This window comes from Sarcophilus harrisii, chromosome 4 (assembly GCF_902635505.1).
Source record: "Sarcophilus harrisii chromosome 4, mSarHar1.11, whole genome shotgun sequence".
In the NCBI taxonomy this organism is placed as follows: Eukaryota; Metazoa; Chordata; class Mammalia; order Dasyuromorphia; family Dasyuridae; genus Sarcophilus; species Sarcophilus harrisii.
The window spans coordinates 437,854,631-437,869,774 of record NC_045429.1 but is presented as its reverse complement, the minus strand read 5'-3'; the positions used below and the strand labels follow the sequence as shown (position 1 = coordinate 437,869,774).

The following is a 15,144-nucleotide window of genomic DNA, read 5'->3' as shown; positions in this document are numbered from 1 at the left end:
CTCTGGATTAGATCACCTGCTTAATCCCTTAGCCTCCAGCATTTATGGGCCAACCAGATATCAAAGAGGCTCTTGGGAGAAAAAGAGAGGCCTATGCTATTTGGTCCTTCCGTTCTGATATTCTTGATAGGAGCTGTCATTTACACACAGCAATTCCTCACAATAGCCCTAGGGGGCAGGTAACAGAAGGTCTTTCATTCCTGATATCTTATGGATGATGTGCTGGAGCTCAGAGTCCCCAAGGGTTCCCCAGCCAGGAAGTATCAGAACCAGACTCTGACCCACTAGACCTCATCCTCAGCCCTCATTCCAATCTTCTGGCAGAGGACACTGTAGGAGATGCCAAGAGCCTTGGTGCCAGGGAATTCTCTGGGACCTTCTAACTCTCTTGGAGCCCTGAGACAAATGATAGGAGGGGGATGAGCTTCCCATCACTAAAGGACTCCCAGAAAAAGCTGGATGACTGAGGACTGCTTGATACAATTCTTTTTCAGGCTGAGGGTCGTCCGAGGTCCCTACCAAAGATGAAGCTCTGGGAAATGTGCTATGTCACTGACCAAACACGCGGGCCCCCGGATCCAGAGGAGAAAAGGCTCTTTGAGGCCACAGGCAAGGTCAAGATGACACAGACACTAAGGGAATCACTGGCCTAGAGCTCAAAGGGACCTCAGTCACCCTCTGGCCTAAGCCCCTCGTTTTACTGAAGCACAAACTCGGGCCCAGGAACACTATGTGATTTGTCCAAGGTCCCCAGAGTAACTGATTCAAGAAGCCAAATCCGGCACATGAACACCCAGACTCAGTGATCCCTCTGACCTTCCGACCCAGGTCACCACTCCCATGTGACTTGTCCACTCTGTTCCCAGAGATGCAGAGTCAAACTATGGCGACTTTCTAGTCTGCTGTAACTGCCTTCTTAAACGAGCCCGCACTATGTGGAGAGGACAGGGCAAGGTGAAAGCTCAGAAGCCCACAGCTCTGTCCTGACTACCCCTTGGGTGAGTCATTTCAGTTCTGAGCCAGAGCTTCCTCATCAGTAAAATTGGAATCATAATTACCTCCCCTAAGTATTGGGTAGTTGGGAGAATCAACAGGTAATAATAGGCATGTGTAAAATATTGCAATAAATTATTGTTTTTGTTAATTTTGTTGAGTGACCAAATTGGTCTACTCTTCTAGGATGTAGTATATTTACTGAGGACTCAATTACAAATTCACTGTCCAGTCTGGTGAATTCTTAAAGCCCCATCACTGGGATTTCTAGCAATTTGCTCATTAGGAAAAAATTCTAAAGCAACAACAGCAAATATATGGCCATTCTACAAAACTGATAATGATGGGTTTGACCTGTATTTAATTCTCGACCATAAATCACCCTTCCTTAGACCAAGGGGTCACCATAGTGGCTAAGGAGAAAGCAGATCACAAACTTTTACGTGAGTAAGCAATTCATTGCCAGGAATAAAATTTAAAGAACTAAACTTACTTGTTCTGTCGGGAAAAGGGCATTGATATATTCCACAGCATTGAAATCTGCTCGGTCCAGAGGATCCTGACTTGGAAACACCTAAGTAAAAAGTGGGGTAGAGAAGACAGTGAGAAAGAAAGACATTATCATTAATCACCACTTGTAGTTTTAAATATCAGATTCATAGGAGTCACTATGTTAAAACCAGGAATCCTGCCTGTTGAGAGTTTGGCATAAATGAGCAAAGGGTCTTGGGAGTACGGTCTGGTAATACCATAATACAATGGGACACCCTGCTGTGGTATCAGGGGCATCTTGCCCAATGGTGGCATTATTTCCTTGGTGGTGTCAGCTCCAGCTCTAGCGTAGGGAGCCAGGGGGTGAGTCAGATTCGGAGATGGCAGCTGTAGCCCCACTTTCAGTGATGAACCCTGCTGCCTCAGCCCTCTGCCCCAGGGTTCTGCTTTGTCCAAGTGCTCCTTTGGTTGTCCCCTGTTAAGTTTTGTGCCTTTCCTTTATAGCAGAGCTCTTAACCATTTCTTATTAACAATGTCTCTGGCAACCTGGTGAAGTCCATGGACCTATTCTCATTTTAATGTTTTTAAATACATAGCTTTAAAAAAATCAGAGCACACAACTGCTAGGATGTAGCAGATTCAATGGCCTTTCTTTCTCAATAATCCCTAAGCATAAGATGACATGTGATCCTGCTGATCAGGCCTCCTTTCCAAAACCCATTCTCCTACTTTTTCTTCCTGCATATCTATTGCTCTTTCTCTGCTCCTTCAGGGGATCTTTTGCTTTTTTTTTTTTTTTTGTACTCTTAGTAGTTAGCACAGGCTTGGCACAGGATGGGCCCTTAATAAATATTAATGGCTTGCTTGGCTTGTCACTCTCTTCCAGATGCCTACCCATGGATGTTCCCCAGGTCCCATCCTCCCCTTTCTTCTCTTCTCTTCACAATTCTCCCTTGGGCATGTCATTTAATTCTAATCTTGGACTACAAGCACTATTCAAATGGCTCCTAACCTATCTCCCTTACCTGTGTTCCCAGCTCTAGTTTCACATCTCCAATCATATAGAAGACTTTTCTTTATACCTGCACATCCCCTGCAGAACCTCCAGCCCATCATATTAAACTGAGCTTATCTTCTCTCCCAAATTTCTTCCTTCTGCCATTTTATCTGTAGTACCACTGGCCCCCATTCATCCCAGCTTCCATGTTGGAATACCGCCTTTCCTTCTCTAACCCTTCTATTCAATCATTACCAAGTATTATCATGTCTACCTCCACAATCCACAAAGGCCGCAGCCCTCCCTTGGCAAACGTAGGGGTTTCTGAGGGAGAGACACTGCAGATCTCAGACATAGTTGATGTGCTGATGTAGCTGGATCAAGTTTTTCTCTTCCTTTTTTATTCTTTGCTATAAAGGATGGCTCTCTAGAGGATGAGGGAATGTAGAACATACTGGGAAATGTAGCTGATGTAATAATAAAAAGATAGCAATAAAACTGTATTTTTAAAAAGCCAACTTCTACAATTTCTCTTGCATTTCTTGCTTTCCTTTCTATTTATTCCCACTGCCATCACCCGAGTACAAATCTTCATTACATTTTCTGCCTGGACTCCAGCAATGGCAGCTTTTCCTACCTTTATTCTTCCTTTTTTCCCTACGGGAGGGCCTCCCTCATCCATGCCCCTCTCATCTGCCAGACAACCTTCCTAGTCCATGGATCTGATCACTTCATCCTTCTAATATCTGTAGGATATTAATATCCTACAACTATTTTCTGAGGCCTTCTGAGAAAAATTCTCATTATTTTAAAGCCTGATAGACAAGGCCCTCCACAATCCTATCTTTCTAGCACTCTCTCATACTAAATCCCCCACAAATCCAGTTCCAGCCAAACCAGTCCCAATACACAGCCTGCCCTTTCTCAGGCTTTTGTCTGCTCACAGTCTTCCCTAGTCCAGAATGTCTTCCTCTCCCCACCTACTGAATCCCTCTCAAATCTTCCAAGCCCCACTCAATATTACTACCTCTATAAAGCCTTTTTTAACTCTCACCCATTAACAATGAGCTTCTCCTCCTCCCAAGAAGTCACCCAGCATTCTGCGTTGTTCTTTTGCACACATCAGATATTATTTAATATCAGTTATATGGATATGAATCATTACTCCTCAGATTCCACTCTAAACCTCACAATTACTCCAGCATCTAGGACAGTATTCAGCATACAAGAAGTACTTAATAAATGCTTACTGAAAGGGAATTTGAAGGACGAGATACAAATTTTAGCGTTGGTCTCAGGCTAAGCCAGAGCTTGGTAATAATTATCAGAATAAGTAAATAGTCTTCTAATAGCAGAGAGTATGTGAGAGAGAGAGAGAGAGAGAACGTGTGTGTGTGTGTGTGTGTGTGTGTGTGTGTGTGCAGACAAATAACAGACTAGTAGACACTGTATAAATAGTCTGAGCAAGAACATTATTCATCGTATCTCATGGATTCAGGGATTTATTTATAACAGTTTTTAAATAATTTCTGCTCTTCTGATCTTGTCTAGAAATCAAGAGATGACATTTAGACAGTGTCCTATTAAAAAATAGCAAGGCACCCTGGTGAAAAATACTACTACCTCATATGTCATATGATGGATTATAAAAACAGTCAAGATGTTCCCCTGGATTAACTACATTTTACCAATTTGACTTGAAATCCAGCGTCCTAAGTAGAGGGAATATAGTCACCCCTAAAGAGTGTCCCTGAATATTTTTGGCACTAAAAAAAAATCCAATCTGTCTTCTAAGAGATAAACCCATCCAAAGATACTTGGAAGCTCAAAAGAATCAAATTTTGTTCGTTTTTAAAGTAAGATTGGCACAAATGTTATTTTTGTTGTTGTTGTTGTTATTAAATGTGTGGCACTCTGGCCTATAATTACAACTCATTATTTCCCCCATTCCTCTCACTCATGTTTCTGCCCTAAAACAACATAAACCACTATGCAGAATCTTTCAAGTATATCACTGTAGTCAGGACTTCAGAAATGCTACCTATGCTGCATGGAGCAAAAACACACCATAGGTTATCTTAATTCAGATTGCTTGCTTATTTAAACACACAATGAACTTATATCTGACATTCTGATTTATTCCCAAAACAGTATAAAACGCACTTTCCTGAAAACCATCTATCAAACAACTACTGATGGGAACTGCTTTATCCTTTGTAGCCGATGGAACCCTGACTGGGAGGTCCAGCCCTTTCAGAAAGGTACAGATGACATATTTAACAAATTTACAGCTCACACAGAACTGAGAGGAATAGTTAATGAAATGAATAATGGTCAGGATTCAGAAGTAAGATGAAATTTAATGGAGATATGCAAAATTAGCTTGGATTCCAAAATCAATCTCAAAAAATAAAAGTCAGACAAGGCAATGACTAAAGAGCAGAATGTATCTGGAAAGCAGTGTGTTACAGAGGGAAAATACTAGCTCTAAAGTCTGAGGATTTGGGTTCATATACTACATTTAATACTATGTGGTCCTGACCAAGTCATTTAATTTTTTGGACCCTCAGTTTCCTCATCAGTAGATTAGCTGACATGCCAGCTCTAGATCTATGATTCTTCATATTAAAAAGAGCTAGGAGTGTTACAACTGGGCTTATATCCCAAAGAGATCTTAAAGGAGGGAAAGGGACCCATATGTGCAAAAATGTTTGTGGCAGCCCTTTTTGTAGTGGCCAGAAATTGGAAACTGAGTGGATGCCCATCAATTGGAGAATGGCTGGATAAGTTGTGGTATATGAATGTTATGGAATATTATTGTTCTGTAAGAAATGACCAACAAGATGAATACAGAGAGGCTTGGAGAGACTTACATGAACTGATGTTGAATGAAATGAGCAGAACCAAGAGATCATTGTACATGGCAATAACAAGATGATATGATGGTCAATTCTGATGGACGTGGCTCTCTTCAACATTGAGATGACCCAAATCAGTTCCATTTATTCAATAATAAAGAGAACCAGTTATATCCAGCGAAAGAACTATGGGAAATAAGTATGAACCACAACATAGCATTTCCACTCCTTCTGTTGTTGTCCGCTTATATTTTTTATTTCCTTCTCAGGTTATTTTTACCTTATTTCTAAGTTTGATTTTTCTTGTGCAGCAAAATAACTGTATGGACATGTAAACATATATTGTATTTAATATATACTTTAACATATTTAACATGTATGGGTCTACCTGCCATCTAGGGGAGGGAGTGGGAGGAAGGAGGGGAAAAGTTGGAACAGAAGGTTTCACAAGGGTCAATGCTGAAAAATTACCCATGCATATATCTTGTAAACAAAAAATTATAACAATGAAAGTAAATAAATAAATTAAAATTAAAATTAAAAAGAGCTGGGGATTTTCAAAGGACTAAAACTGTTGGTGTCTTTTCTTCTTTAAAATAATAATAGTTCTCTCTGGGAGAGAAGGTTTCTCGGGGAGGTTTTCTACAGGCAGCTTTAGTTTCAATTACAATCAATAATTACTCCAAAATGCAGCCAGATGGTAAAAATGCAAACATTTATTTTCTCCTTCCAAAATAGCCCAGTTAGTTGAGGCCTATCTCCCTGCTTGGTTCCAAGAGCTCCCTCCGAATGTCTCTAAATCCAAAGGTTTGTCCTTCAGACTCCATCCAGCACCAAGGTGGAAGATGCAATGAATCTCTCTTGCCTCAAAGAGAGGGCTTGTGGGCTTCCTCCCAGAGTGCTCCTCTCCCACCCCAGTCAATGTTCTGGAGAAAAATTCTTCTAATCTCTAAGAGCTTCCTCCATATATATGATCTCCCAAAGGTTAACTCCTCCTTCTGGAGGCAGGGCTAGTGTCTTTAAGGGATAGTGTCTTTAAGAAAGGACTGTCTGAAAAAAAAAAAAAAAAAAAGAAAGGACTGTCTGGGAAGACTAATTAGAATTATTGTTACAATTGCTTGTTTCTAGGACATAAGGAACTAATTTAAATGCATAAAACTAAGACCCACTGGCAAATGATAAATGGTCAAAAGATACAATTTGCTAAAGAAGAAATTCAAGCTATCAATAGTCACTTTAAAAATGCTCTAACTCACTAAAAATTAGAGAAATGCAAATTAAAGCAACTCTAAAATGCAATCACATATTTATCAGACTGGCAAAGCTGACCAAAAAAAAAAAAAAAAAAAAAAAAGACAAATACTGGAGGAGAAGCAGGAAAACAGGTACTTCATGCATTGTTCATGGAGTTCTGAACTAGTTTTAACTATTCTGAAAAGCACTCTTGAATAATGTCCCAAAAGTTAGCACACTGAGAATATCACTAGTGGGTCTACCCCCCAAAGAAAACAAATTAAGAGGTAAAGGACCCAATATGTACAAAAAAAGTTATAACAGCTCTTTTTGCAGTAGCAAAGAAACAGAAATTGAGAGGATGCCCATCCAGTGGGTGGGTTCAATGACTGAACAAATTATAGCATCAACATAAAATAACGAAGGGGACATTTTCAGAAAAGCCTAGGAAGATTGAATAAGCTGATGTAGAGTGAAATGAACAGAAACAAGAAAACAATTTACATGTTAAGAACAATACTGTAAAAACAAAATAACTGTGAAAGACTCAGAAGACATGATAAAACATGCTGCTCACTGACAAAGCGTAGAATGAAACAAGCTTGATGAATGAGGAGATTTGCTCGGCTTGACTATACATATCTGTCACAAGGGTATTGTTTTTAATTTTTCTTTTTTATAGTAGGTAGAAAGGGGAAAAATTATATTAATTGAAAAATTATATAATTATTTTAAAAATTAGAATTGCTTGACCCCAGAGAACAGAACTAATAAGAGAAATGAGTAAAAGGTGAAAAGAAGGAAATACAGCTCTCCTTTAAATTTTTTTAAGGTATGATCTTTAATAGTCAGTTTGTATCAACACTGTGAGCTCAAAGTGGCATATGGTATAAGGTACTGATCTAAAGCTAATTCCTGCCAAGTTGCTTTCCAGTATTCCCAGCAATTGCTATCAAATAAGGAGTTCCTTCGCAAGCAATTTATGGTCTCTGCTACACTGAACACTGGCTTACCGAACCATTTGTTTCTGATTTTTTCCTTTATCTACCCCATTTCCTTGCTTTGCTCCTTTTTAAACTAATATGAAAGAGTTTTAATGATTTTGGCTTGTTAGTATAATCTGAGATCTAAAAGGACTATTCCCCCTTCATTCCTACTTTTTTTTTAAATTTCCCTTGAGATTTTACATCTTTTTCTGCTAATAAATGAACTACGATTAGTGCACAATAAAGTATCAGCAAATTAATTTAAGTAACATCAATGTTGTGCTGTACATAGTTGTTTGCTTACTGTTTCCCCAATTAGACTGTGAACTCCTTGAGGGCAGGGACTCTTTTTGTACCCCCAGCACTTAGCATAGTGCTTGGCACACATTAAGTGCTCAATAAATGTTTAATGGCTGAGCATTATAATTGTTATTATGCTAGCATTGCCTGGACATACGCACCAGAGCGCCGAGTTATGTTGCGTTAATAAGTTATGTAAATCATTTCCTTTTGCTTTATAAGTGTAACTATACAGGTCTTTAGTGTGTCTTGGCACGTTAACAGTCAGGTATATATGTGTAGTAATTTTGAATGGGACTTCTCTTTTTCTTATCTCCTCCTGGATTCTGTTATTTCTCTAAAGAAATGCTTCTGATTTTTGTGGATCTGTTTCATATCCTACCTACTTTAATGACACTACTGTTTCAATTACCTTCTTTAGGATTCCCTAAAATCAGTATCAAAAAATGCAGATAATTTTATCTCCTCATTTGCTTATTTTTATACCTTTCATTTCTTTCTCTTGACAAAGCATCATGGGAACACAAATTTAGAGCTTCATAAAAGGGGTCCTAGAGCCTACTGAGTCTGACCCTCTCCTTTAGATATGAGATAGACCCTCTCCTCATATCTAAACATAAAACACAGAGATGTGAAGTGATTTGTTCTGGATTACATAGGTAAGGCAGAATTTGAACCCAGCTCTTCCTGACTCTAAATTCTACCTACTACAACAATGGTGTCAAATTCAAATGGAAATGGGGCCACTAATTGGAACATAAGGATCTATGCAGGCAGCCCACTGACTTAATTTTAAAACATGATATTATTAATGGTTTGCTATATTTTTATTTAGTTAAAATTTTCCCAGTTACATTTCAATCTGGTTCAAAGGAGTTTGACACCTCTTCCCTCCATCATCTACCTCTCAACCTTAGTATTTCCCCTAGCATTTCTAGAACTAAGTCAAACAATATCAGGGAAAGGAAAATCCTTATTTTAATTCTGCACTTATGGAAAAGCTTCTAGGGTTTCTCCATTGCATATAATACTAGCCTTTAGTTTTAAAATGCATACTGTTTAATCATATAACAAAATGGCCCTATAGTTTGTAGGCTAACAAAAATTAATGTTGTATTTTCTAAAAGAACCATAAATTTTGCTGTGCATACCCTCTGATCCATCAGTCTTTCCTGGGTCTGTATCCCAAAGAGATCCTAAAAGAGGGAAATGGACCTACATGTGCAAAAATGTTTGCAGCAACCCTTTTTATAATAATAAGGAACTGAAAACTGAGTGGATGCCCATCAGTTGGGGAGTAACTGAATAAACAATGGTATATGGATGTAATAAAATATTATTGTTTTATAAGAAATAATGAGCAGACTGATTTCAGAAAAGCCTGGAAGGACTTAAATGAACTGCTACTGAGTGAAGTGAGTACCACCAAGAAAATATTGTACACTGCAACAAGAAGATTATGTGATGATCATCACTGTGATGGAGTTGGCTTTTTTCAATGATGAGGTGATTCAAGGCAATACCAAAAGACTTGGGATGGAAAGAGCCAGATGGCTCTGTATCCAGAGAGAGAATTAGTGGGGGGGTTTTGCCAGCATTTTATTTAAAGACTTTCAATTGATATTCATTAGTGACAATAATCTATCTTTCATCTCTCTTTAACATTCCCCACTTGGATGTTCCATAAGTACCTCAAACTCAGCATATCCAAAAATAGAACTGATTTATTTGAAAAACCCATCCCTTCTCCAAATCTCCCAGTTTCTACAAGACCTATCCTTCTCCAACCCTGGGGTTATCCTTGATTGACCCTCTCCTCCTCACTTAATATCTGCTCGGTTGTCAACACAATATATCAACAGAAAAAGAACTCATTCTGGAATCAAAGAACCACGCTTCAGATCCTACCTATTCAACCTTGGACAAACCAATTCACCTCAATTTCATCTCTGTCAAACAAAGAAGTCTCTGGGGTGCCTTCTACCTCAAGCTTGATGAACCTAAACCTTCTCCACAGGTCTGACACTATACCCTGTCAACTCAAGCTTGGACTATCACAACCACAGCCTAATTGGTCACTCATTTCCTGGGGTTCTCTTCCTAATTTATTTTCCACACCAAATTTATATTTCATCTGACCCTGTTTAAAAAAAAAAAATCCTTTGATTTCAGAAAGGCCTGGAGAGATTTACACGAACTGATGCTGAGTGAAATGAGCAGGACCAGGAGATCATTATATACTTCAACAACAATACTATATGATGACCAGTTCTGATGGACCTGGCCATCCTCAGCAACGAGATCAACCAAATCATTTCCAATGGAACAGTAATGAACTGAACCAGCTATGCCCAGAAAAAGAACTCTGGGAGATGACTAAAAACCATTACATTGAATTCCCAATCCCTATATTTATGCACACCTGCATTTTTGATTTCCTTCACAAGCTAATTGTACAATATTTCAGAGTCTGATTCTTTTTGTACAGCAAAATAACGGTTTGGTCATGTATACTTATTGTGTATCTAATTTGTATTTTAATGTATTTAACATCTACTGGTCATCCTGTCATCTGGGGGAGGAGGTGGGGGGGGGGGGTAAGAGGTAAAAAATTGGAACAAGAGGTTTGGCAATTGTTAATGCTGTAAAGTTACCCATGCATATATCCTGTAAATAAAAGGCTATTTAAAATAAAAAATAAAAATAAAGAGGTCACAGTTCAATCAAAAAAAAAAAAATCCTTTCTCAAAACATCTCATGGTTCTCTAGGGCCTCTAGGCTGCAACATAAGGCCCACTGTCTGGTGTTTAAAGTCCTTCATGAAGTATTCCCTTGCCAATATTATGTCTCGACTCTCCTTCCTGCACTTCCATAGAGACCAAATTAGACCCAAGGTGTTCCCTGAACACAAGATTCCATTCACCTTTTGCACCTCCCATCCATGATCCCCCAAGTCGGCCTTCCCAATCCCTTTGTACCTTTATTTCTTGCCATCTGAGCCTCCTTCAAAAAAACAAGTCAGGGAATTAACTGAAAAACCAGGTGAAAAGTTATAGGATATAAAAGAAATCCAATCATCAGCATTTTAATAGTCAATTCTCAACTACCTCTCAGAAGAGGCCTTTCATGATCCTCCCATTTGTTAGCACTTTCAAAATTACTGGGTTGCTGCAGAAAATCCCCAGAACAGAAACTCCTTTAGAATGGGCTTTCAAGTCAGAGGTACCACCTCACACCTCTCAGATTGTCTAAGGTGACAGAAAAAGATAATAAATATTGGAGGGGGTGTGAGAAAACTGGGGCACTAATGCATTGTTGGTGGAGTTATAAACTCATCTAAATATTCTGGAGAAAAATATGGAACAAAGCTCAAAGGGCTATCAAACTGTGAATCCCCTTTGATCCTGGCTTGTATCCTAAAGAGATCATAAAGACGGAAAGGGACCTACATGTGCAAAAATGTTTGTGGCAGCCCTCTTTGTAGTGGTAAGCAACTGAAATTGAGTGGATGCCCAGCCGTTGGAGAATGGCTGAATAAGTTATGGTGTATGGATGTTATGGAAGATTATTGTTGTATAAGAAATGATCAGCGGGATGATTTCAGAGAGATCTGGAGAGACTTACAGGAACTGATGCTAAGTGAAAAGAGCAGAACCAGGAGATCATTGTATACAGCAAGAATAGGATTATGTAATAATCAATTCTGGTGGACGTGGCTCTTTTCAACAATGAGGTGATTCAAGGCAATTCCAACAGACTTGAGATGAAAAGAGTCTTTGGAATCTAGAAAGAGAACTATAGAGACTGAATGGGGATCGAAGCATAGTATTTTCACCTTTTTTGTTTTTATTCTTTATTTTCTTTCTCATGGTTCTTTCCCCTTTTAGTCTGATTTTTCTTGCATAAAATAACAAATATGAAAATATGTTTAAAAGCATTGCACATACTTAAGCTATATTGGATTACTTGCTGTCTTGGGGAGGGAGAAAAAAAGCACAAAGTCTTACAAAAATGAATGCTGAAAACTATCTTTATGTGTATTTGGAAAAAAAAATTTTCAAATGTGATCCTACACCTAACCCCAATGCCTTACACCTAGTAGGGAATGCCTTCTCTCTGTTAAATTATTTCCTCTTTATCCTATATATCCGCTTTGTATAAATCTGTCTACAAGTTGTCTCCCCCATTAGACTGGAAGCTTTTTGAAGGCAGGGACTATATTTTGCATCTTTTTATGCTTAGCACAGTTCCTGGCATATATTAAGCCTGCTTTAATAAATATTTACTGGTTGATTAATAAGTGCTTATAGAATTGAATTGAGGCTTGATCTAAATCAAAACTGGAAGGTATCCCAAGCAAGGGAGGTAGGTAATTGTTTTTCCCAGGAAATCTTTGAGTAAAGTTTGGAAGACCACTTGTCGGGAATCTTCTAGGGAGGATTCTTCTGGATGTCTAAAGCAGGCCTTAAAAGAACCCTTTCAACAAAGAGGAAAGGATCTATGGCATAAGTAGCTAAAAACTGCTCCTGAACTGACCCAATCATTCTTTGACGGCTGTGTGGGTAGACATTCTGCCTTCTCCAAATTCTTCCCCAACATGCATCTTTCCCAGACAATTTTTCTTTAGTTGATGGATGGAGGGTCAGGCTAAATCAGCAGCCAGGAGGCAGAGACAGAAATCATTAATCTCCTTAAATGCCATATCTTTCACTTTCCTCACAAAGACAACAATCTCAGCCAACAAAGGAGACACTAGAAGCGGTGCAAAGCCTTTTCTGAAAAGAAAATCTTCCCACTAACTCACCCAAGCCTGGGTTAAAAACTGACAAGAATCTCAATCTTATCAACTATGAAGCCTTAATGATTTCTTCCTTTCCCACTTAATCTGAAGCAAAAACCAACAACAATCCAGAAAGATGCTGGAAAATCTTGGCACGATCCACAGGTGAATGGGGGATAGAGATACAGGGAGGGGGGCCTGAGGCAGCCCAATGCAGCCTGAGGAGAAGAAAGGGCACAGTCAGCACAAGTACAGAGATGCCTCCTTCCTTCAGCTCAGCCCTCAGAGCAGCAGCCCTGGCACCGCGATGTCTCACCCCAGAAAAGCCCCTTTACTCCAATGCTCTACCCACAATGACAAAACAACTGCCCCAACACCCTAAGCATCGAGCCTCTTTGCTTTATGCCCCATTTAACAACGGATCCTGGAGGCCTGGGTCACCTGGGACACCTGGGACACCAGGGACACCAGGGACACATGGGACACCTGGGCACCCTGAGATACCTGGGACACCAGCGACACCTGGGCATCCTGAGGCACCAAGGACATATGGGATACCTGGGACACCTGGGCACCTTGAGATACCTGGGACACCTGAGATACCTGGGACACCTGGGCACCTTGAGATACCTGGGACACCTGGGACACCTGAGACACCTGGGACACCTGGGCATCCTGAGGCACCAAGGACATATGGGATACCTGGGACACCTGGGACACCTGGGCATCCTGAGACACCTGGGCATCCTGAGGCCCCAGGGACACCTCGTGCCCCGGGGGCTCTTTTAGAACCCCAGCCACCCCGAGGCCATTCCCTGAGAGCCCCCTTAGCACTTCCCTCGGCTTCCTGGCGGACAGCTCGGAGACCACCACCCGAGGGCTCAGAGGGACCCCCACAATGCCGACAGCTCTCCCGCTCCCACGAGTCCAGCCTGAGCTCGGGAGGCAGGTAGAGCTAGGCCCAGGCGGCGGAGCATTCTACAGAGGAGGAAGCTCGGATAAGGGACTGGTCCAGGGTCACTCCCCCCGAGGGGCGGGACCTCTCTCTCCTCCCCCCAGCGGGAGGCGGGACCTCTTCCTCTCCCCCCCCCCCTCAGAGAGCGAATCCCTCCCCCTTTCCCAGAGCAGAGCCTCGCCTCCCCCACCAGGGGGCGGGGCCTCCCTCCCCTCCCCCACCCCCAGGGCGGGGCCTCTCTGCCCCTGCCCTCCCCCTCACCTGTTCTATGGCTTGCTGCACCTCCGGGGTGAGCTGCAGCACGGCTTCCAGCTCCTCCACAAACTCGAGCTCCTCCTCCTCCATCATCCCGCCCCGGCCTGGCCTCAGACCCAGGTCCGCGGCGGCGGTACCCCAATCCCCGCCCCCCCCGCCGCCCCCCGGTGTCCCCGCTAGCACCGGCTCGGTCAGGCAACCAGATACTTCCGGAAGCCACGGCACTTCCGGGAGCCGCGGAACCCTGGGATGGTGGAGGACTTTCCCAGGCGCCGAAGGGAAGAGAGGGTGGGGAGGAGAGCGGAGGAGTTGTGGTCACGTGACTCTTGAAGCTCCGCCCGGCCCCGCCCCTTTCACTGGAGTCATCCGTCCCGCCTCTAAAGGCCCTCCCCCGCCCCTTGCGTTTGGAACCAGAGAATCCCGGTTCGAATCCCGACCCTGTGCTCTTCCTGCTGGTCTTCAACCAGTCTTTATCTCCCTCTTTGTGAAATGAAAGGGCCCAATGAGACCAGATGGCCCCGGAGGCCGGCCTGAGTTCGAATGCAAGCCTCGGAAAGTTCTCATGTGTGTGCCCCGAGCAAGTCGTTTCACCGCTGTCTGCCTCAGGGTGCGCATCTGTAGAATGGACATCGGCGTAGCTCCTGCCTCTACACCAGGGGTCCTCAAACTCCGGCCCGCGGGCCAGGTGCGGCGGCTGAGGACGTTTATCCCCCTCCCCCAGGGCTACGAAGTTTCTTCATTTAAAGGCCCACAAAGCAAAGGTTTTGTTTTTGCTCTAGTCCGGCCTCCCACGGTCTGAGGCCCCCTATTTAAAAAGTTTGAGGACCCCTGCTCTACGTAAGCCCCCGGGACTACACGGAGCTTTATGGCAAACGGCGGAAGCACTCCCCAACCACCCGCGACCCTGACGACTTCTTAATAACGGTCTATGAAATGAGGAACTGACCAGATAAGGTCTAAAGCCCAAACTCCAAGCCGGAAGATACAGCCCGTGAATGGAAAGTGCCGCTTGCAGAGCTGGGGAGGAGGGAGAAAGGGAGGAGGGAGGGCAGAATCCCACCTCTAACGCGTGCCCCGCTTTGCCGGTCCGGGACAGTCAGCTCCCGGGGTCACGCACGAGTAAGGGCTGGAGGCTGCGTTTGAACGCGGGTCTTCCTGACCCCGGGCTTGGGCCCCTGCAGCGGTCAGCCGACGGGCGTTTGTTAACTGCCGGCCTGGTACCCGGCGCTGGGCGCTAAGGAGCCCAAGACTGGCTAAAACAGGCTGCCTTCCAGAAGCCGACGTCTGTCTGCCCA

At 42.5% G+C, this 15,144-nt stretch overlaps 1 protein-coding gene across 1 annotated transcript in view; it reads right to left on the bottom strand.

Moving 5' to 3' along the window:
- The window catches only part of VPS53 (VPS53 subunit of GARP complex), a 138,407-nt gene extending 124,392 nt beyond the window's left edge, over positions 1 to 14,015 (bottom strand). Inside the window, exons 1-2 of the mRNA XM_031967767.1 lie at positions 13,856 to 14,015; positions 1,487 to 1,567 (exon numbers count right to left, since the gene is read on the bottom strand). Of these exons, the coding sequence (XP_031823627.1) occupies positions 1,487 to 1,567; positions 13,856 to 13,942 (168 nt within the window). The 5' untranslated portion in view covers positions 13,943 to 14,015. The remainder of the gene's footprint in view (positions 1 to 1,486; positions 1,568 to 13,855) is intronic.
- Positions 14,016 to 15,144: the final 1,129 nt, after the last annotated feature.